Below are 21,781 nucleotides of genomic sequence, written 5' to 3' on the forward strand. Positions count from 1 at the left end.
TCTAGGAAAGGTGGCTGGCAGAAACTGTAGCCAAGATCGTGCTAAGTGGAGCGCCATGAGAGAGGTCTATGGCCAGCTGCGAACTTCCGTAAGCTGATGATGACTTGATTGATTTTTATTCAGAATATCAATCATATTAATTAATAAAAAAATTATAACGTAACAAAAACCTATAAAAATAAAATCGGGGATATTGTTTATAAAAGCTTATATAGTATACATTTTTCGGATGATTACGCGTTTTTAATTTTACATGTTCCCGAAGTTTCTTCTCAACTTTGCATGTCTCCTACCCACAATTCATGACTACGGTTACTAAAAAGCTATATATATATATGTATATATCATTTTACCCGATTGTAATCCCTGGTAGGGTTCTGGTGTCTCCAGTCTCCAGATCAAGCAACCATGTGCACACTGCACAGCTAGTCTGGCTGTCTTGTTGGGTAATAATGTGAAGGACTCATTCAAGTCTATATTTCCTATTCACCTTATAAAATTTAATGAATGTTTCCACCTTCCAAATGATGGAATGTCAGTTAAGCAATAATCAGTCGAAATTAAATAAAATAAACAATTATTAATACTGTTTCTAAATGTAAAATAATACAAGGACAGATAAAAAATAATTTTATTAATATTTATATTAAAAAAACAAATATTCTCTTGTCTTTATTACTTTATATTTTAGCCTATTCACTTATCTATTAATGTTCCTCTAACTCTCTTCTCTGAGGCACTATGAGATGGTGTTTCAGCTTGCCGTTTGTTCATGCCTTTCCTTTCTAATTGTTTTTCTATTATCCTAGCGTTATTGGCGTAACTATCAGCAACCTCCCTTGCCTCAATTTCATCTTCTTCCTCGTCTATAGTTGACACAGTAACACTACTGAACTTGCCCATGTTCTTAGTATGTTTTGTAACCATTATCTTCTTGGGCTGTGCGAGTGCCACTTGCTTATAAATATCTGTAACTGCTCCTTCAGCAACTGATTGCACTAGCGCACCTTCCATGATGAACACTACGTTGTTGCCCTGTTCGTGTTTATAGTAAATGGGAATGGAACATTTTTTACACTTTAATCTGAATTGTTTCTCAATACCCTTTTCGCGTTTCAGATATACTGTTTCATCAGTGTCCGCTGTTATTTTATGAGCATGTTTTGATCCATCAATGACTCTCGCTCCGTCTGTTGGTCGTAAAGGCAACCTATCTATCGTACAATCTAATATTAAAGACATCTGACCACATATACAGTAGTAAATGTGAAGAGGTTTCGTTTCATTATATTCTTCTTGATCTTTTGTATCAGAACACACAATACTTCGGGATACCACTTTAGGCATAGTGAGACAAATTTATTATTGTATCTTTTATAAATCGTCACTTTGATTTTGATGTTTATAATTAAAAAACAATTTTAAATTTTTAACTCTTGATGGCAAATTTGTCAAATTTATTGTACATAGGTAATTAATAATTATCCAAGTTCTAGATTGTCAATTCTACACACTTCTTTATGTGAAAATCAAAACGAAAAAAATCATTTTGTAGACTCATGTACAAATCATAATTAAAAGTAAAAAAATGTATTGTTAAATTAAATATAATAATATTACAAAAAAATTCAACTAGATCCACAGAGCTAAAAGTTTATTTGGAAAAAAAAAAGTTTTATAATCTATGTAGAAATTCATGTTCTGTCAACTTCAGACCGATTGTCTTTTATTCGGCCCAATCGTGTTTCATTGCACATGTTCATCGATTTCTTAAGAATTTGGTAAAAGTGAAACAAATTCTTAACTAAAATGGGAGCAATAGCCAGCAGGTACCGTGTATCAAACGCGGGTCTCACTAACGCGGACATACAGAATATAGAAAATGCTAACAAACGTGAAAACCCGGGAACTTTGGATGAACTCCATAAAAAAACTAAAGGTAAGTTTTGTTAAGTTCTTACAATAAGGATTAACTAAGAGAAATATTGGTAAATTTAACCTAAAAGTCATAAAAGTGCCGCTTTGCTGTATTCATTCAGAAACTCATATATATATATATGTTCGGAAGGCTCTCAACAATCAATCAAAAGTTTGGTTAGCCTGTGATGTAATATGTGTCTCAATGTTTATAGTAACTTATAAATGTTACTATGTGAGTTTTGACTTTGAAAATGTTGTCAAATAGTTTTTAAACTACATAGCATCATTTGAACATAGATAAAAAAATATTAATATAATTAACCTACTTTTTGTGTAACTGCTCTATATGTATGTCTAAGTTGCCAGTAAACACAATTTTTCTAGACTATTACTATCGTCAGTAAAAGAGTTAATATTTTATAAATAAATTGATTTAATTATCTAGGAAATTTATATCAAAATTACTGTCTCGTTAAACTAGACTAAAATAACTAAATACATGTACACATTTGTTTTTTATGTAGGTATAAAAAAATAAATAATTAAAATTTAATAAAAAAAAAAATAATTTCAAAAAAGTTTATATTAAGTTAATAATTATATCAGCCAAAATATAATAAGGTTATCATTAATAATTATATATTCCAGATGTATTGCCAGTTAACTTTGAAGGCGGTAAACTCATGGTCAATAAGGGAATCTCCAACCATTTTCAGGTTTGTCTGATGCATAAATAAATAAAATTAAAAAACTTAATTGAAAAATAATAATTTTAATGTTTGTATTTTTTAATTTTTTTTTTTTTGTCAAATTGTTTTAAATAAAATTAAAAAATATGTAATGAATGAAAAATAAAAATCTATCAACTATCCAAATATTGTGCAATATGTAGAAATTAAAATCCATAAAACATTGATCTATCAACAGATGTCCCACACCTTAACAATGAGCTCAATGCAAAATGGTTACAAGCTGGGTGCAACATATATCGGTACAAAGCAAATATCGCCAACCGAGGCATTTCCTGTTGTGCTGGGTGATGTGGATCCCGCCGGAAATGTTAACTTCAATCTAATACATCAACTAACCCAAGACGTCAGAGTTAAAGTTGCTGCACAGGTACGGGTATAACATTAGAGGGCAAAACAAATAGTTAAATTTATTGCTTAATAGGAATTATATAGTGAGAGAGTCATTGAGAGCAGGATCTGAGATGAAACTGGCATACTGCGATCTTAGTTAACTAAGCAACTGAAATCTTATATTCTGGCGGCAGCGGGTTCAAATCCTGATTGAGTTTAATTAAGTATATATTTAGAAAAATTATTTTATATATATTTTTTATTTAAAGGTTCAAGAATGCAAGTTGTCAGCGACCCAGGGCACAGTTGAATACAAGGGTTCGGATTATACTCTAGCCCTGGCCGTCGGTAAACCTGACTGTAGTGATAAATCATCTGTGTTTGTTGGACATTACTTGCAGGTAATTTAAAATATTTACATACATGTGTGTGTGTGTGTGTATATATGTAGGAATTGAAAAAAATTTAATAACAGTATCTGACAATTTGACGAGATTATAGTTAAAATGAACAAATATAAAACGTAAATTAAGCAACAAAATAATGAACTGCGAACACCAGTACAACAAAATAAACTACTTACAGCGTAATGTCCTTAGCCTTAAAACTAACTGCCAATACAACATTAACACTTAAAAACCTTGAGTGATCTCACCTCGACGACCGACAACCGGAAAGCGAGTAGGCGGCTCTGTCACACACTGCTTCTGTATTGTCTTTTTGAGGAGTTCCTTACCATATATATATAAATATATAATCTTCACTCATTATATATATGATGAAATTATTTCCAGTCAGTCAGTAAGCATCTAACCCTGGGTGCGGAGCTAGTGTATCAGAGCAGCGCACGCATAGCCGGAGGAGAGGTGGCCATCGCCTCGGCCGCAGCAAGATATACTATGGATGGTACGACTCATATTATAAATACCCAACATCACTCATATTTATATTACACTAGTTCATGACCACGACATCATGCGAGTGGACTGACAGACTGGGTTTAGAAATTATAATAAAGTACTATATAGTAAATAATAATATATAAAGCATCAACGACATCTGTTGTTTGCGTAACGGAACTACGTATCCTTAGTTAACTACTAAGATGTTTTTAAATCATATCCCATACCTAATTCTGATATATGAGCTCCTTTACTGTCAAGTTCTATCATAATCCGTTCAGTAATTTGTAGGTGTAAAGGCAATCTATATATGCATTTTATAAAATTTTTGTAACAAAACCATGCATTTCTATGGCCATTAATAAGTAGGCAATGACAAGATATTTATTAGAGGATATATTATAATAAGGGGTTTGTTTGAAACCACAGATTCTGAGGTATCGGCAACGCTGGGAGCTGCTAGCTTCCATGTCTGCTACTTCAAACAAGCTAGTGAACAATTACAGGTGAGAATATATGTACACATATACACACAAATCTATCACTTAACCACTTAACATGGCCGATACATACAGCAGGGTGGTTTACAATTTGTAATCAGGAATTGCCTGCAATGATGGTGCCATAGACATAATTTAATCAACCTAAAAATAATTTAAATAAATAGAAGTGGGATTGAGTATGTTAAAATGGCTAAATCTCTCCACAACCTACTAAAAGACTAGGGCCTGTCCAGAACTAACATCAGTTCATTATAAAAACCTACTTCAAAGCCAGCCCTAGTAGGTTCGTTTCCGATTTGGTTAGGTAGAGAGAGGAGCTTGGACGGTGGAGGTGAGCGTTTAACGCGTTAGATGGGGGCCCATTAAACCTACAACTGGCTCGCAAGTCCCAGGCACTGTTGAAGCTCCTGTCCCTGCAACGCGATGGACCCGGCACCCGCGCGCTGAATCCAAGGAATGCTAAAAGGTTTCGTCTCTTTACAGGTGGTCGCTGAAATGGAGACTTCGTTCAGGGGTATGGAATCAACAGGCACTATTGGATACCAAGTGACCATACCTAAAGCGGAGCTTGTCTTTAGAGGTACATATTATATTAAAATATATCTTTATCAACTTTTTTAAAAACGTGTTGGTAATTTATCACTTATCAATATGTTTAAGGCATGGTAGACTCAAATTGGAACATCGGGGCCGTTCTGGAGAAGAAACTCCAGCCGTTGCCGTTTACGTTTGCTCTGTCAGGTATGAGCAACCAGGCCAAACAGCAGTTCAAGTTTGGTTGCGGTCTGATCATCGGATAGTTGTGAACAGTTGTGATAAGTCGTGCAAAGTTGTCCATTTGTAGAAAGTTGCCCTATATTGGTATTGTGTGACAGTTTAGTGTAATTTCAGCATATATTTCTGATACGCTGAAATTTCAAGTGTTTCGACATTGAGTTGTATTAAAGCTTGGAGCCAAACAAACCGGGAATACATCCTATGTATATATTGACAATTATTCTGGATGCAATGTATATGTCGCTTCTACATAAACATTATATTCGTTCAGTTAAATGTAATTGAACTGACATAAAAAAAATTATCAAGTATAAATAATAATAGTCGGTATCAGAAATGCGAGCAACTTGTGTTGTGAATGTTTGTTTGCTGTTGGAAATATCACAATAGTGTGTGTCCTTGTGTATTATTTTTTACATAGATGTCTGTTTTAATATTACACCGCTGCGGCTAAACCAGAACGGCATTTACAAATGCTCTAGGGTTATTGTGTCGCTTGTGATTTAATTTTGTTATAATCTGTACATCAAATATCTGTTATATTAGCTTCATAATGTATTTAAATATTGCACAATGAAGATAAAAATCTATTTTAATACCCAATAATTATTACATGTCACGCCAAAGGTTCGTAACCCTAGAGAGGTTTGGATATCAGTCAGTTGCTTGTGTGGCTCGTGTGTAGTTTAAAGGTGAATGTACATAGCATATTGTTGAACTGTTTATTTTTAATAGAGTTATGTTAATAAATCAAACATGCTTTCATTTAACACCTCGTAATGATAGTCGAACACTCGAGTATTGTATTGGGGAGGAACGTGGAATAAAACGACACGGGTAGTTTAAAAATAACGTAAGTTTATTACATGTAATGAAATAAAAATATACTATAAAGTTTTATTCTGTTCACATATAACTGATTTCATCTGCGTCCATAGAAATTCTTATACAAATAATTCAATCTGAGCTGTCGTTAGTTTAATAAAAGCTTTGTTTAAACATCTCGTACACGTTTATGTTGTGATTTTACAGAAATTCCGGCATCACAGGTATCGTAGTTCCTAATGATGTACGTTTATTTTGTATCGCTCCAATATTAAACCAACTCCAGCCCAACAAGCTGGGTGGACTTATGAAAGCTCATCTACCAAATCCATCGAAAGAAACGTCAACCCAACTCACATACCACTAAGAATTTTAACTTTTCATCTTCTTATACCAAAATATATTATTATGGCTTGAGTTATCATTTCAAAGATACATATATGTCTATCAATAATATTTAGTAATCTATTTATAACCTAGACTTATCAATAGACGATTGCAACACTTTGAGGATCGCAAAATGTCGTGGAGATCTGTTATTTATTCGCTATTGTAATGTTCTTTCTGATATTAGAATTTATTTTAAACCCTGACCGAAATTTAAACCTATATATGATATATTAAGCAGAGGTCTATATTAATTAGACCCGAGAACATTACAAACAATGTTTGATTTTGACAGATCAGCAATGTTGCCAGTCATCAAAAGAAATGCTTAGTATTTGGTAAAGCGCTAAGGAGCAGAAAACCGAAAAAACAAAAACTTATTTCTGTCATGGCGTAAAAATGTTTGAAGTAAAAACGGTTGTGCTAAAACAGAATTAAACTAAGTACAGTCAAATGTAAAAAAATATAAATCGGATTGACGCATCGGGGCCATTGATTTAGAGTGTTGCATGCACGGTGTAAACGACGCCGAGTTAAATGAAAGTTAGACACATACATGACATCAAAAATTAAAACTAATAAAAATAATTAAATACCTATGAGATACAGTGATGACTGCAGTCAGAAGACCCGATATAGATTTAAATTGGTTTTATGCTATGGGGACAGATTAAAATATTTACAAAATAATACCCTAGGTCACTAGCGCCCGTTGTGTTGCCAGTTGTATTATACCAATTTATATATAATAAACATTATGAAATAATTTCAAAACGTTGTTTTTAAGAAGGCGAGTACACATTATATATCAAACCTTTTCGAACAACGGTTATATTATATAGAACCTACATCCCATCAAAATACGTCACAAGCTCTACACCAACGTGAACATCTTAAAATATTGCTGCTATAAGCGTAATTATACTTGTATCTGCCCACTTTGTAATAGAATTTAGTAACTTCACAATATTGTTTGGTTTTGTGCCAAACGACAAAGAAAAGTTATTACGTGAATAGAGCAAATACCATTCCTCGCATATTTTATTATGTTTCGACAAATAAAGATAACCCAAACGATTTAAAAAATTAATTCAGGTCAAAAAAAAAATAATGCCAGCTGACCAAAGACAAATCGCAGACGTTAACCATAGACATTTCCTTCACACCAATATTTAAAAATACCATTAACAATGAATTAGTTTTTAAAGCACTTGTGTGTACTGCGTTTTATGAGCATTTAAGTGTAAAAATTGGCATAACGTGGTCCATTCCACAGTACACGTGACCGGCTCTCTACTATCGGCTCATCGATAAACCCTTAACAACTACAATACATTACTAAATAGGTGTTATCAATAAGGCGAGTAGAATTATATTACTACCTCAGATTCAATATTTGGCTAATACCTGTCGGTATAATATAAAATGAGATATGTCTGAAAAAACTTTTAAGTACAAAAGTGAAATTATTCTTTGAGAAAAATCACTTTTATTTATGTTATAAAAATATTGAGGTAGTAAAATAATTTTATTTGACGCTTCTAAGCCGAGCGAGATGCCTCAACACACAATCAACGAACGAGAGTCGTTTAACTTAGAACTTTGACAGTTTGATCGGAATCTACACATAGAAACATCTAGAAAAAATTGATTGCCATTAAAAATTATTCAGTAACACTAACCACGATATAAAAATTCCAATCGAGGACAATTTATATATCGCTTGTATAAATCAAAACTAACTATCATATTAAATGAAGATAATTTTACATATTCCAATACCGAGAGTATAATTAATACCAGAGATTATATATACCGAGAAATGTTATTTTTTTTTTACAATGGCAATACTCTGTAACAACGTCAAAGACCAAAGTACAAAGACATCCACGGGCTCACAACGGGTCATTGCGTTATAATTCCATGTCGTGGGCCTCATCATCACTAAATTCAGACATCGAGGATTCTGAATCGCTGGGGGTTTTTGAAGCCCCAAGACCTGTAATGGCGTCCTTCTCTAAAAGGGCCTCCTCAGTAGCGAAACGACGAACGTAGTCTGGAATTAATGTTCGGTGGAAGTATATACTAACTTTATAAGACAAATAACCCAGATTTAACTTAGGTAAATGGATTATTACTTAGAATAGCCTGGCAGACATAGTTTTTTTATATTTTAATCTGCCTTTTCTAGAGTTTTTTTAATGTATATTTAATTTTGAGGAACAATAAAGAATTATTATCATATTTCTGTAATTACCCATAAATAAAAACATTTCTCTGATAACCTTAATTAAAATATCACTAATTTTGGGTACATACGAACACTTCACAAGTCCCGCTTAGGTTCAGGTGTAAAAATTTGATATATCTTGATTTTACAAACTTAAAAACGAGAAATATTAACGGAAGAGACAGTTGCGTCTTTAATGAAACAGCTCTCATTTATTCATAATTTTCACATTACTATAAAAAAACTTATAAACAGTTAATGAGGTGAATCAAATGCTCAGTGCTGAGAACTCACCTGATACTTTTTTCTTGTACTCCTCGGGCTTGTGCAGATACATGGCAGCTGCGTCCCCATTGAGAGGATCAATGGGATTCGGATACGTCAATAGCTGTGGCAGGAACGACTCAAATATGTTCGATAGATCTACAAGCAAAAGTTCAATGACATTAAAGTTATAACAATTCCTACATAAAAATAATAAAAAATAGTAACATATTGAGTCGAATTAATTTCTATATGTAATAAGTGCAAAAGATTTAAATGATAATAAAATCGAAATCATGTCATTGTGACGGTGAATAGTAATACATATCATTTAAGTAGTTTTTTTTTTATTTACCTTACAAATACTTTATAAGAATATATTTCTTATTAAAAACTAACAGACCAAAGCTGAAAGCCAACAAGATCGGATTATAACATACCATATAACGCCGTCCAAGCCTGGTTGATGACATCCAGGCACACGGTTCCGGAGACCTCGTCAATGTTAGGATGGTACACTTTGTTCATGAAGCCGATCGAAGGGGATTTGAAGGGGTAGTGATCCGGCAGATGAACTCTCACCCTCCACACGCCACCCTCGTATGGCGCTGGAAATATGAGTATGGCTAGTTATAATACATACTTGGCATAATTATATATTATTTGTTTGTTACCGACTCAATATTCCTTTTACTTTTTGTAGAATATTATGTTCAATTGGAATTAATTTTACAAGGTAGACTTTGCTATCTTTATTAGAAATTTAGTATGAAAATTTAAGTTATAACCCAAACAATTCTACTTCACTTTACTGATAAGAATTAAAATAAATCAGTTACTTTTGCTTTATAAAGGCTAGCGTTAATTACATACAGTGAATTACACATAACTTTTTTATGTTATTGTTTTTTATAATGGCAATGTTTTTTTTTTATAGAGTTGCCATATATGGAAAACATACCACAGATAACATTATATGATTATAAAACATTAGTTTGACTATAATTTTTTGTTACTTCTTATGTTAATATAATTAATAAATGTTCTTGCTTGAAATTTTAATAATGATAAGATTAGTTAATAATCAAATCAATATAAATATAATTAATGTACAACTAAGTGCATGAAAAACATTTTGTGTACTACTAAATTAAAAAGTGAATTCACTTGTTAAAAAAAAATTGATATATCATAAATTATGTGGGTGTGTACTTACTGCCGGGAGGTCCGAAAAATTTGACACAAAACTCATTCAGACCTCCGAGTATAGTGACCTCATGCTTACTTTCAATACTGTTATCATTGTTAAGAAGAATTACTTAATAAATGCATACTTTTAAAATATTCTATACGGACAGATAAAACAGGTCATCATATTTTTTAGCAAAAAATACAAAGAAAATTTAATGAAAATGAAAGTGACCTGTAAATAAAAATTATTCTAATTAATTTAGATTTACAAGTAGTTGTGTAAATAGTATTAATGGCATAGTCGTAATGAGTGACAAGGTGATAAGTAGTGACTTTTATACATATATATATATATATATATATGTGTGTGTGTGTGTGTGTGTAAATAATTCAACATAATAACATCATTGACACAATATATCATTTTACTATAGTAATCTAGTCTATGAACAAGATTAAAAAAACAAAGTAATTTTACCGCAAGCATGTTTGGTTAAAAGCTTACTGAACCTTCTCGCACCATGATAAGCTGAGGTCCAAGGACATACAGACGTATTGAATTAAAAAATATTATTAGTTGCCAGCCAATTAATAATGTAATTAATTTTCCTATTGCAACTTTTTGTGTTATATAATTATAACAATGTTCTAGATTTTTCTTAACTATGATACAAATTAAAATTTCCACAGCTTTGTTATGAAATTAAATTCAGATAAAATATATACATATATATATATGTATGTATATTAACCATTATCAAGTAGTGTAAGTTCATCAAAATTATTTGTTGATAAAATTTAATAACTATTTAATTTTTAATCTATTATACAGTTGTCATTAAGGAATTCCAGAGTTTGTCAATTTCAATATATGCTATTTATGTCTCCTGAGCAAACATAATTGGCAAAATACCAAAAACCATGAACTTAAATAGCTTTATAATAATATTTATTACTTGATTTATACTTATATACTCATAATTATTATAATTATATCATATGTGTTAACAATAGAACAATGATATGCTATATATATTACTTATGTTCGCAAATACTACTATATTTGGTTTAATGAATTAACAAGAACAGGCAGCGACGAAAAATACGCAATAAAGACCGTGGCCTACATACAGATTATGAAATACTACAATCTAAACACACGGAAGATCATTAATAGTATCCTACACTAACTGCGTGTTATATATAGATATGAACACGATCTGACAAAGACGCATACATCTACCAGCCCTTTAAAACATTATACTGAGAAATATTATAATTATAACGACTTTTATAGCATAATTGTCATGATAAAGATAAGATGACCGTTGAATTCATATAGAAAATATTTTTTATCGATTGCGTGTAGAGTCGTGACAATCAGCTGATGGCCCTTCTACCTACATGTAAATACATGGATCCCTAACGCAGTGAGTGCTTTGTAAGATGATAACAAAGGATACAGTTTTATGACGTCTGTGTCCATGCGACGTTTCCCAGCGCTCGGTGACGACATCTTCGTGATCTATTACAAATAAATCACTGTATCGAACACGAACACTAGCACAAACCCACACTCGACGCAGCGAGATAAATTTTTCGTCCACCACCAGCAGTCAGAAAAATAACATTGTAGAAAAACAATGGACACTAACCATAGACTAAAATTTCCAAGGTGATGTGTAATGAAGTGTCGTACAAAACAAACTTTTAGGTCTATACTGTAAAAATATTTTAATTTCTTTATGTAATCAAATTTTAATATATTAATAAAATTCAAGAATTTTTTAATCTGCCATTTATATATTTTAAAAATATACAATTTTAAACATTATAAAATTACAGTTATATTAACTGATTAGAAAAGTGCCTTATAATCATGTACATAGAGAAGAACCATAAATATATTTTTAAATATGTAGGAATAGAATAGTTATATGATAATAGCAGGAACAAGGAACTAAATGGTCCTTTATTCCCGTTTGTAACGAAAGTAATTTTTGTATTTACTTCCTAACAGGTGATTTGTTACCTTTAAAATGATTTACCCCAGTTGTACATTAGCATATGGCCCTCAGAACTTAGTATATGAAGAATTTGTTAATGTAGATAGTAGTGGAAACGAATATGTTTATTGTTTTGACAGAGGTATTCTCGATTTTTCAAATTGATATTTAGACTGTGTTCATGCCAAAGACAAACCGAGAACATTTTGCGTCATTGCGTCAAAATAAAAAAAAAGCTGACAGTTTGTCTACGCCCTACCATCCAAAACTTCGCGTGTGTGACCCGTGGAACATTATTTATAATTTGATCTAAATATAGATTGATATTATTTATCGTATCCCACAGTTAGTTAGAAAGGTTCGAGAGAGTACAGTGATTCTGCATGTGCAATAATATAGTGGAAACATGTGTTTCGATGTGAATATATCGTGATTCAATGACACTACCAAAGATAGTTGTCAACAAATTCTAATAATTATATAGAAGTTGCTCTTTATTTAAATTTGCTGATAATCCGCTGAATTTCTGGGTGATGTGAGATTTTAGTTTGAATTGGTGATAGCGACGGGGTGTTGAACTGAAACCCATTTCCGGTGATGTAGTGTGGGTGCGTTATTGGTTCACGATATAACACAGGATGGCGAATCCTCCGGTCGGAGTTTCGTTCGACCAGAATGATATGTCCAGGTGAACAATCAACTTCCAGATGTACAGTTTGTATGATAAAAAATGCCTCCTATAAGAACATGCAGCTATAGCAACTACTCACAATTTTATATAACATAAAACTTTGTTTAGAAAACTTTAGTGCTCGTTTTATATCTGCCCCAGTTTACTTACTAAATTTGTTAGTGACCTTTGAGTAGCGTGCTAAGTCTTGCCAGTAATCATTATCCTCAATAATTGCTTCATTGTTAAACATGATTTATGCGGTTGTCCTACTGTGAATTTGATATTTTATTAAGCTGTGTACATGTCATCATTTAATATTAATAATATGATAATAAAAATAATAAATACAAGAGAGTATTATTATTCATTTATTATATAAAATAGTTTGACATTACTTTTTATCTGATTTTCCTTATATAATATATTAATCCATACTGCATAAGCCTGAAATACAGCAATATCAAGAAAAATAAATGATTTTAAATGACATGTTTTTTAACTCTCTAATAATGTAACCTGTGCCTAAAAGACTCTACTAACATAAAAACAATAATATAATATTATCTATTAATACATTTGAAATAACTAAAAGTAAATAGATATTTACCATACATTTTATACATATATAAATATGCATATTCTGTCTGTCCGTGTTTAAGGCTAGAATAGTCATTGAATTTAGTAAAAAGCAAGTAGTAGTTAAGTAACTATTTCATAATTTTTTTTCAACATAGGCAAATGGGTCTCATATTATATACTGTATATATTATCTAAAAAGGTTAGTTATATCCGTCTTTTCTATTTCCAGCTGGTATTTCAGCGGTCTCTCCCGCGCGGAGGCCACCAAACTGCTTCTCAATGAGACGGAGAGCGGCGTTTTCCTCGTCCGGGATTCCAAAACAATACACGGAGACTATGTACTGTGTGTCAGGTGATTATGAGAAATAGAGTCATTGGTTGTATGTTTTTCCTTTAGTGATGTTATTATGGTCGAATAAGATTTGTCGTCACTGTTTTAAAGCTTTACCCATCAAGTTACGCATATAATGTAACTATATGTAAAAAGGTGTGCTAACACATTTTATACAAAAAACTTCATAATGTAGCGTTAGTTTCTGTTATTGGTCAGCACAGACAGACAGTCATAGGCTTTATATTCCAGGGAGGACGACCGTGTGTCCCACTACATAATAAATCGCATGGTGTCCCCGGATGGCACAACTCGTTTCCGTATCGGGAACCAGTTGTTCGCGGACATGCCGGCATTGTTGGCGTTCTATCGTCTCCACTACCTGGACACGACGCCCCTGGTGAAGCCTCTGCCCCAGGCCAGTGTCCAGGCGACCGCGGCCCCTACTCACTCCTACCACGTGCTCGAAGTTGTCATAGCCAAATTCGATTTCGTCGGATGTGTGAGTATTGAGTGACATCGCGTGACTAAAACAAGCTTTAAAGATGTCTCAATCGTTTTCTTCATTTATATATAATTACGTGTTTTATATATTTGTATCAACTTGTATATTATATGTATGAAATCCCACTTTCTATGTATTGCGGCTTAGCAGAGTATATAGTGTGTGTCTGTTTGTCCCACAAGAACTAATAAATTGGTTATATTTAAAATTTTCAACGTTGGAATTATTATATACAAGAAAAGTATTGGTTATTTAAAGTTAATTTTTGATGAGTTCTTACCTACTGTATGTCCTGCTGTGTTACTAACATTGTAAATGTTAACGTTTATGAGGATGTATGTATGTATGTTTGTGACTTTATTACACAAAAACTACTTAAAGAATTCTGATGAAACTGTACAGTCATTTAGCTCAGACATTGGAATAATACAGGCTATACTTTATCCCGGAATTCCGTGCGGTTCCAACATATCCAGGCAAGCGTGTGAAGTCACGTGACACATACCATAGATGTCGCTGGCGATCAATTAAAATATCTGCTGTTTATGAATTAAGTTGTAATTGCTCTCGTCCGAAAATCACAGTCCGACACTTCCGACGACGTTGCGTTCAAAAACTAATTTTCAAAATTAAGGAATTTTAAAGTTCAAATCAAAAGTATTTATTTTAATATTCTTAATGACAATAATAAATAATCTTAGATATATATAAAGAGAATCGCACGAATATATATATATATATATATAATAACAAAATATAATATAAACAAAATATTATTATAATCTTGAACCGTTATCGAAAACAAACGTTCTTTAAGTTACAAGTTAATTCTCATTCGGATCTGTGTGACGATTCCAAAGATTACTACATATAACAGTTTTAATATCACGTAACACTATACTATATAACAATAAGTGCTGAGAAATAATTAAAAAGTATTCTATATAATTTAACACACACACACACACACACACAAACACACACACACACACACAAACACACACACACACACACACAAACACACACACATATATATATATATATATATAGTCTGCGATCCGTTACCGAAGCCGTCTCTCCTGTCCTAATATTAAATCATCTGCGTCCCATTTTCGCCAGATTGCCGGAAGTAACCTAAATGATTCCGAAAATATAGACACCTTGATCCAAAGCTCACGAGCGCCATTGACATCCTAACATAATAGGTTGGAAAATGATATGTTTTATATAATGTAATATATTTTAATAAATATTATTGCGGCTTTTTTTGGTCAAAAATGTATTAAAAAAGGTTTTATACTATCTATTTAATTATATCGCAAAGCGAGGCGTAACAGTAGCAGTATACTGAAATCACGTCGTAGACTAAAATCGTATCACACAGACCTGTTCCAACACGGTCTGTGGCTGACTTCCGTTGATAACGGAATAAATCATATCATTCATGTTATCCCGATATCTACGTTATCGGAAACTACGTTATCGGAAAAGTTGCATCAAAATCTGTCAAGTAGTACAAACATGGAGCAGCAATTAACTATTTCAATGCTGTTGTTCATCTCCAATAGTATATAATATTGTTATTCATATATAAGAAGATAATCTAATAAGTGACGAGAAGAAATGGGGATATCGGTTCAAGAGAAATACACAAAATCAATTTTATCACACGCTGATGATCTCGCAATACTGACACGTGACCCCAACCACGGTCAAGTACTATTGGATGAAGTGGATCAGTTCTGTGAGTGGACGGATGGATTGAGGACAAAACCAAGTAAATGTCACTGTCTGCGTCTCGGTAGGCGGAATACAAGATACACCTCATACGATCCGGGATTATGGTTAGGCGGTCAATGCGTTTCTAAGTTTACGCAAAATGCTCCGTTTAAATTTCTCGGTCGTAAGATTGATAATATAGGTCGTACTCCATCTTTAGAAGGAATAGTAGATAGCTTTTTGAACGACCTCAACAAGGTCGATAACCAACCAATAGGTAACTTCAAAAAAGCTTGGATCTACGATAATTTTCTAATGTCAGGTCTGGATTGGCCTTTCCTCGTCTATGATTTTTATAAAACCCTTTTGTCAAAGTTAGATGCAGGCGTCATAAAGATGTTGAAGTTGTGGCTCGGGCTCGCGCTAACGGCTGATTCATCGGCTTTATTCAGGGAACGCAATAGTTTTGGGATGAGTTTAAAGGGCCATCGGAGCTCTATAAACACCTGAGAGTTCCCAAAAGACAAAGATGCCCCAGAGCTTGAGTCAAGGCTTCAATTCCACAAGCAGTTTATGATAGGAGCGCAAAGTAACAGAGTAGGGTTAGGATCAAGTAGGAAGGTCCAAGATACGGATATATTGAAGTCTTTTATTCGGCAAGACGAGAATGATAAATATAAGATCCATGCGATGAGTTTAGAGATGCAGAACGAGTGATTAGACAGGAGGTTTTTGCATCCCATTAGCACTAAAATGGCCCACCTTAATTCATGACTGGATTTATAATAAGATTTTATTCCAATGCGTTCCAAATAATTCCCAGATCAGAGAAATTTAAAATGGGGTAAATGTTGAGAATTTTCGTCTCTACGTAAAAGAATAACGAAAAGACTTTTAGACTAATTTATAAGTGGATAGCATGTGTCATACAGATGTCTATTATGTTGGCAAATCGATTTTAGGACGCTGATGATCTACCCTTCCGCCGTGGAGAGAGGTTGATGGTGATAAATCGTGATGAAGAGCAATGGTGGACAGCCAGGAACGCTCAAGGCAGGACGGGTTCCATACCCGTCCCGTACGTACAGAGGGTGGGTATAGTTTACCGATTGTCTTATAACACTGACTCCAGCAACTATAAACACACCCTGTATATTATTCTATCACCTAAGTTCCAGTTTCTCCAGATTGTCAGAGGTAATGTAAACGGTTTCCAAAATAGTGCAGGTCCCAGGGTTACATGTGGCCGACACCATGACCGTACATGGAAAATAGTACAGTTCCCTCCACATACTACATGTTTACAGTCGATGGACTGAGAGATGGAAAGTGATGGGTAGATGGAAAAAATAATGATATAATTTTGAGTTATTTACATTGTAGATTCAATATAAATCTTGATTGAATTAATTTTGATTTTGGAACAATAGTTATCGCAGTATATATATAAATAAGGTCCGTTTGTTTCCAGTTACTGGACCCGTCGGGCGTGCCGTACCCCGCGGGCGAGGCCATGTCCCAATTGGACCCCCCCAGCCCGCCCGCCAACAAGACGCCACAGAAACCCACGAACATGCAGGTGAAGGAAATATTTTTTGTTATTTAAAATAACTTTTACTTCAAAGAAAGCCACAACACTGAATTATAATCAATGTTTTAAAACTCGCCCACAGCCTCATTAACAGCGGTTAATTCAATTTATTTGAAAATAATAAAAAAAAAATCCTTATTGTCTGATTTCTTCAGATTATTTTATGTATAATATTTAGTTATTAATTTTTGTTTATTTTTTCGTACATTTCTCTCTACTCCTTAGTTATATAGATGGCACCTATTTTTCTCGCATGACTAGCATATGTCGCCCACTCAGTGTCTTTACGATCAACGCTCTCGGGAAAGAGAATTAATCTTATTCCTCACATATTCGAAAGTTACCTAATACTCAACAATTTATTCAAAATAAAAAACTATAGTTTCCCACAAAAATATAAAAAAAAATATATGATAAAAAGTATTTATTACTATTATATATATAAAATATAGGAATGTTTTTCCAGTCGGCGAGGTATGTTTTTAACAATAATCAAATTAAATATGTTCGTTTCCAGCGGACGCTCCCCGCGTTGGCGCGGGTGCGGCAGACGCGAGTCCCGAACGCGTATGACAAAACAGCTCTTAAGTTACAGGAAGGGGATATACTGAAGGTTCTATATTATTTTTTTATTTATGCAGGCATACCCGCCTGCGCTTAGCACGCCGTGATATCTACGAAATAAAATCACTTAGAAAAATACTGATTTTTTTTTAAGGAATAATATGTACTAAAATTCGTTCTAGGAGTAAATTAATACGTGTAGTTGTTGCTTCGTAGTCGAGTTAAAAAGTTTAAAAGCTTCTTTTATTGATTTTATTTTAAATTTGTTAATTACGTAATATGTTCGATTCTAACCCTACCTCGAGTCTGAGTTTCCGCACTACAAACCGTTCGTTTCTAGTTTTTCGTTCGTAGTTCGCCTAAGGCTATGTAAACTTTCGTCCGTGTCAGGGTTACATAAAAACGTTAATACAAACATACTACAAAATAACATTTTTTACAATGTTTGTCTGTCTGTTCCGGCTAATTTCTGAAATGGCTGGACTGATGTTGACGGGACTTCTATTGACAGGTAAATGATGTAATAAGGAGTAACTTATTACATCAGTTAGGCTACTCTTCATTCCGATCCCGAAATTAAAAGTCATCATTCGCGAGCGAGGGGCGGGGCGCATGCGGCGCTTAAAAGATTTTAAAAAACACACGGAGTCGCGTCCAACAGCTGGTGATAAATAAAATCCAATCTAATTTTTACTTGCAGGTAACAAAAATGAACATAAACGGTCAATGGGAGGGCGAGCTGAACGGGAAGGTTGGACATTTCCCATTCACATACGTAGAGTTCCTTGATGACGTCACCAGCTAATAAGGACCAGCACAGGACTGTGATGCCTTGCGACACACACACACACACACATTCACACATTCATATGGCAAATATGTGTGTCGTCAAAGGAAATTGAACCTTCAATATAACTTGTTATGGTAACTTACTGAATGTTAAACTATGCAAAGAACAACTGCCTCACAAGAGACGAGATATATATTAAATATGTACAAAATAAAGGCAAAATATTAGTGTACGGAACTTGATAGATACTGTGACAAGTACTGCAGTTGGGAGAGACCGTTTCGGTGGCTTAAAAAAAATTAAACTTAATACAAGTTGTCATTATCACACTATATACGACGCGTTTACTGTTTGTCATCTGATAACTCACGTTAGTACTATCGCAAGCGAAGTATTATTTATAAGAAACTTTGTACTTGTAAGACATACACAATACATGCGCCATAGTGAATATACGGATATGAAAAATTGTACAACAAATGATAGTACTGAAACGATTCAAAACATACAGATTAATAAAATATCTAATCAAAACTTTAAAAAAAAAAATCTTGAAAAGTTTCTCTCTCTCTAACTTATTGGCCTTTCCTTGCAGACTTCGCCAACGTTTCCGAAAACATTCCTAACATCAAAATAACTGTCAAAAACTAAAATATTATCAAAATGAATACAGTATTATTGTATAAAGTGAAAAATCTTTGTTTTGCCCAACACAGTACTCATATAATAATTGGTCTAGCAAATAAAAACGTAGACATTGGCATAATACTCCTTGGTTCCGGTGCGAAGGTAGCCAAAGCTTAAAAAAAAATCACTAAGGCATTATTTAGTATATTGAAAGTTTTAGAAATTGATATCTATTACCATTCAGTTAAGGTACTTTTTCAAATGAATTCTAATTTTTTGTTAATGTTTTATATAATTTCATTCACGTTTCCTCCAGCATATTATATTCAAGGCATCACAGTTGCACTCAGCCCACCGAGAGGGCTATGTATTTTAAATGTAACATATATGTATGTATGAAAAATATTAATATTCTGGGTCGCACAACATTTCCAAAAAGGGCAGCTCTAATTGCACAGTGCTTAATATCTATACAAACTATATACTAGTTATATTTCCTTGCACAAATTATTTTTTGAACTCATTGTGCTGTTTTACTCGAGACATTTATTACTACGGTGTATACATTTTGTTATTTTTCATATTTAATTATTACTCTATTACGTATTTGTATGATATTTTCTATTGCATTTATATAAAACCTTTTTTTAATCAACGTGGAATTGTTTAAATGATTTAATTTATAAGATTATTGTAGGTACGTCCGAAACATTTAAGACAGTCTATGGGCATTTAACAAAAATTCATTACTGTCTCTCACTCTGGTACTGTATTTTCTCATTAAACTTAATTCCTTTTGCTTACACTTCAAACATCTCTTGGTGTGATTCAAATAACACTGGAGTTCGTCTAACATATACAAGTATGACTTAAACCTGTTGTTCCATATAAGGAATTGACAAAGTTACATCGAAATAGTTATAGCTTTATAAAGGTTTACAATTTTTATTATATAATATAAATGCATGGAAGTGAAAAATATTAATTAATTTATAAATCAGTATGAAATTGTCAGCATGATACTAAAATCTATCGGTTATATATTTAGTAGTTTAAGGCATAAGTAATAAATTGTTTCAATAAGGCTTCATTCTGACACGAGTTTATGTATTTTTAGTACGGAAACGGTACTATAACATGGTAATTTATTAAAGTAATCTTGTTAAAACATTATTGAACGTAACGTTACACAGGCGTTTTTAAAAAACAAAAACACTTTGTTAACAAAGTAAATCGTGTTATTGTCAGTCATATCTAGATATAGTTACGATTAATGCAATTTATTTGGTTTAATTATAACGTTTAAGCTTTTTGAAACGAACTCGGATTTTTGGGCGATTTAATCTTGACGTGAAACTGGCGCCATTCCAACTGTCACCTGTCACTTACAACATAATGAGGTTAGAAATAAAACGGGCATTTTAATATAAACTAACAGCTCAATATAAATACAGTAGAAATATCTATATTTAAACAAATATACATGATTACTTTATGTTTAAAAATTGGTATGTACTGCTTGACATATCGCCTCCGAGACGAGTTCCATTTATGAAGTAATTCTTCCAAAATATGATAGTCAATATTTTTATAATTGCTGGTGCAAGAAAGTATTTAGTATAGTATTAAGATAAAATCGACTGGACAAGTTCTAAGGACATTTCATGATATGTTACTAACAAATAAACATTAACTATTAACGAAAGGTTCTGTTATAATTAAATGTCTTTCAATTTGTCCGGTGATTGATTATTGAAATGCTCCATAAGAGTTGGGGTTAGTTAATACCAAATGTTATTCATTGTATAAATCGCTAAGGAAATATATTTTGAGATTACGGAACGTATAATGTATGTATTGTAAACTTTTTGCGTAAATCAAAAATTTGTCTAATTTTTTTATAATGTAACATTTTAGTAATAATAAATTTAGGAAGGAGTACAGTGATGTCGTTTCTTTTCTTAAACATAATCCTTTTAGGTATCAAAAATTTTTAGTAGTATGTCCTATGAAAGCTTCCTACATACGTAAAAAAAATATTTTTCTAAAGTTGATGAGAGGTCTGATTACATCTTAACACTAAGTGCCGTCATGATAACCTAATTTTTTTTTAAATGGTAAATATTTAAGATAAAATCATTATTACGTAGTGGACTTATGATTTGTAATTTGAATCAAAAACTTCCAAGAAAAGAAACATTCTGCCTCACAAACAACATTTGTAAATTAATATAGAAATAGAGGAGAAAATAAATTTACTATTTCGAGAATTATGCAGTCGATATTCTTGCGCAAAAAGGGTAACAAAATAAAAT

General features: G+C 32.7%; 4 protein-coding genes across 4 annotated transcripts; 2 read left to right on the top strand and 2 right to left on the bottom strand.

Annotated features, from left to right (window-relative positions):
• Positions 1–617: 617 nt before the first annotated feature.
• LOC116775992 (STING ER exit protein) lies at positions 618–1,462 on the bottom strand. The gene has a single exon (XM_032669063.2). The coding sequence runs from the start codon at positions 1,345–1,347 to the stop codon at positions 697–699; it is 651 nt and encodes a 216-aa protein (XP_032524954.1). The 5' UTR covers positions 1,348–1,462; the 3' UTR covers positions 618–696.
• A 251-nt stretch (positions 1,463–1,713) lies between these two features.
• Positions 1,714–5,939, top strand: LOC116775852 (mitochondrial import receptor subunit TOM40 homolog 1-like). Its single transcript, XM_061524174.1, has 8 exons — positions 1,714–1,939; positions 2,569–2,636; positions 2,848–3,039; positions 3,272–3,403; positions 3,797–3,908; positions 4,334–4,410; positions 4,891–4,987; positions 5,068–5,939. The coding sequence occupies exons 1-8, from the start codon at positions 1,810–1,812 to the stop codon at positions 5,205–5,207; spliced, it is 948 nt and encodes a 315-aa protein (XP_061380158.1). The 5' UTR covers positions 1,714–1,809; the 3' UTR covers positions 5,208–5,939.
• An 83-nt stretch (positions 5,940–6,022) lies between these two features.
• LOC116775851 (ubiquitin-conjugating enzyme E2 H) lies at positions 6,023–11,734 on the bottom strand. The gene is made up of 5 exons (XM_032668849.2): positions 11,545–11,734; positions 10,107–10,183; positions 9,331–9,498; positions 8,921–9,049; positions 6,023–8,452 (listed from the first exon to the last, which is right to left on the bottom strand). Exons 1-5 carry the CDS (start codon positions 11,595–11,597, stop codon positions 8,310–8,312), a joined length of 570 nt encoding a protein of 189 aa, XP_032524740.1. The 5' UTR covers positions 11,598–11,734; the 3' UTR covers positions 6,023–8,309.
• Positions 11,735–12,312: 578 nt separating this feature from the next.
• Positions 12,313–21,409, top strand: LOC116775860 (adapter molecule Crk). The gene is made up of 7 exons (XM_061524351.1): positions 12,313–12,775; positions 13,569–13,691; positions 13,923–14,172; positions 16,857–16,985; positions 17,366–17,473; positions 18,003–18,098; positions 18,750–21,409. Exons 1-7 carry the CDS (start codon positions 12,726–12,728, stop codon positions 18,852–18,854), a joined length of 861 nt encoding a protein of 286 aa, XP_061380335.1. The 5' UTR covers positions 12,313–12,725; the 3' UTR covers positions 18,855–21,409.
• The last annotated feature ends 372 nt before the right edge of the window (positions 21,410–21,781 follow it).

This window comes from Danaus plexippus, chromosome 24 (genome assembly GCF_018135715.1).
Source record: "Danaus plexippus chromosome 24, MEX_DaPlex, whole genome shotgun sequence".
NCBI lineage: Eukaryota > Metazoa > Arthropoda > Insecta > Lepidoptera > Nymphalidae > Danaus > Danaus plexippus.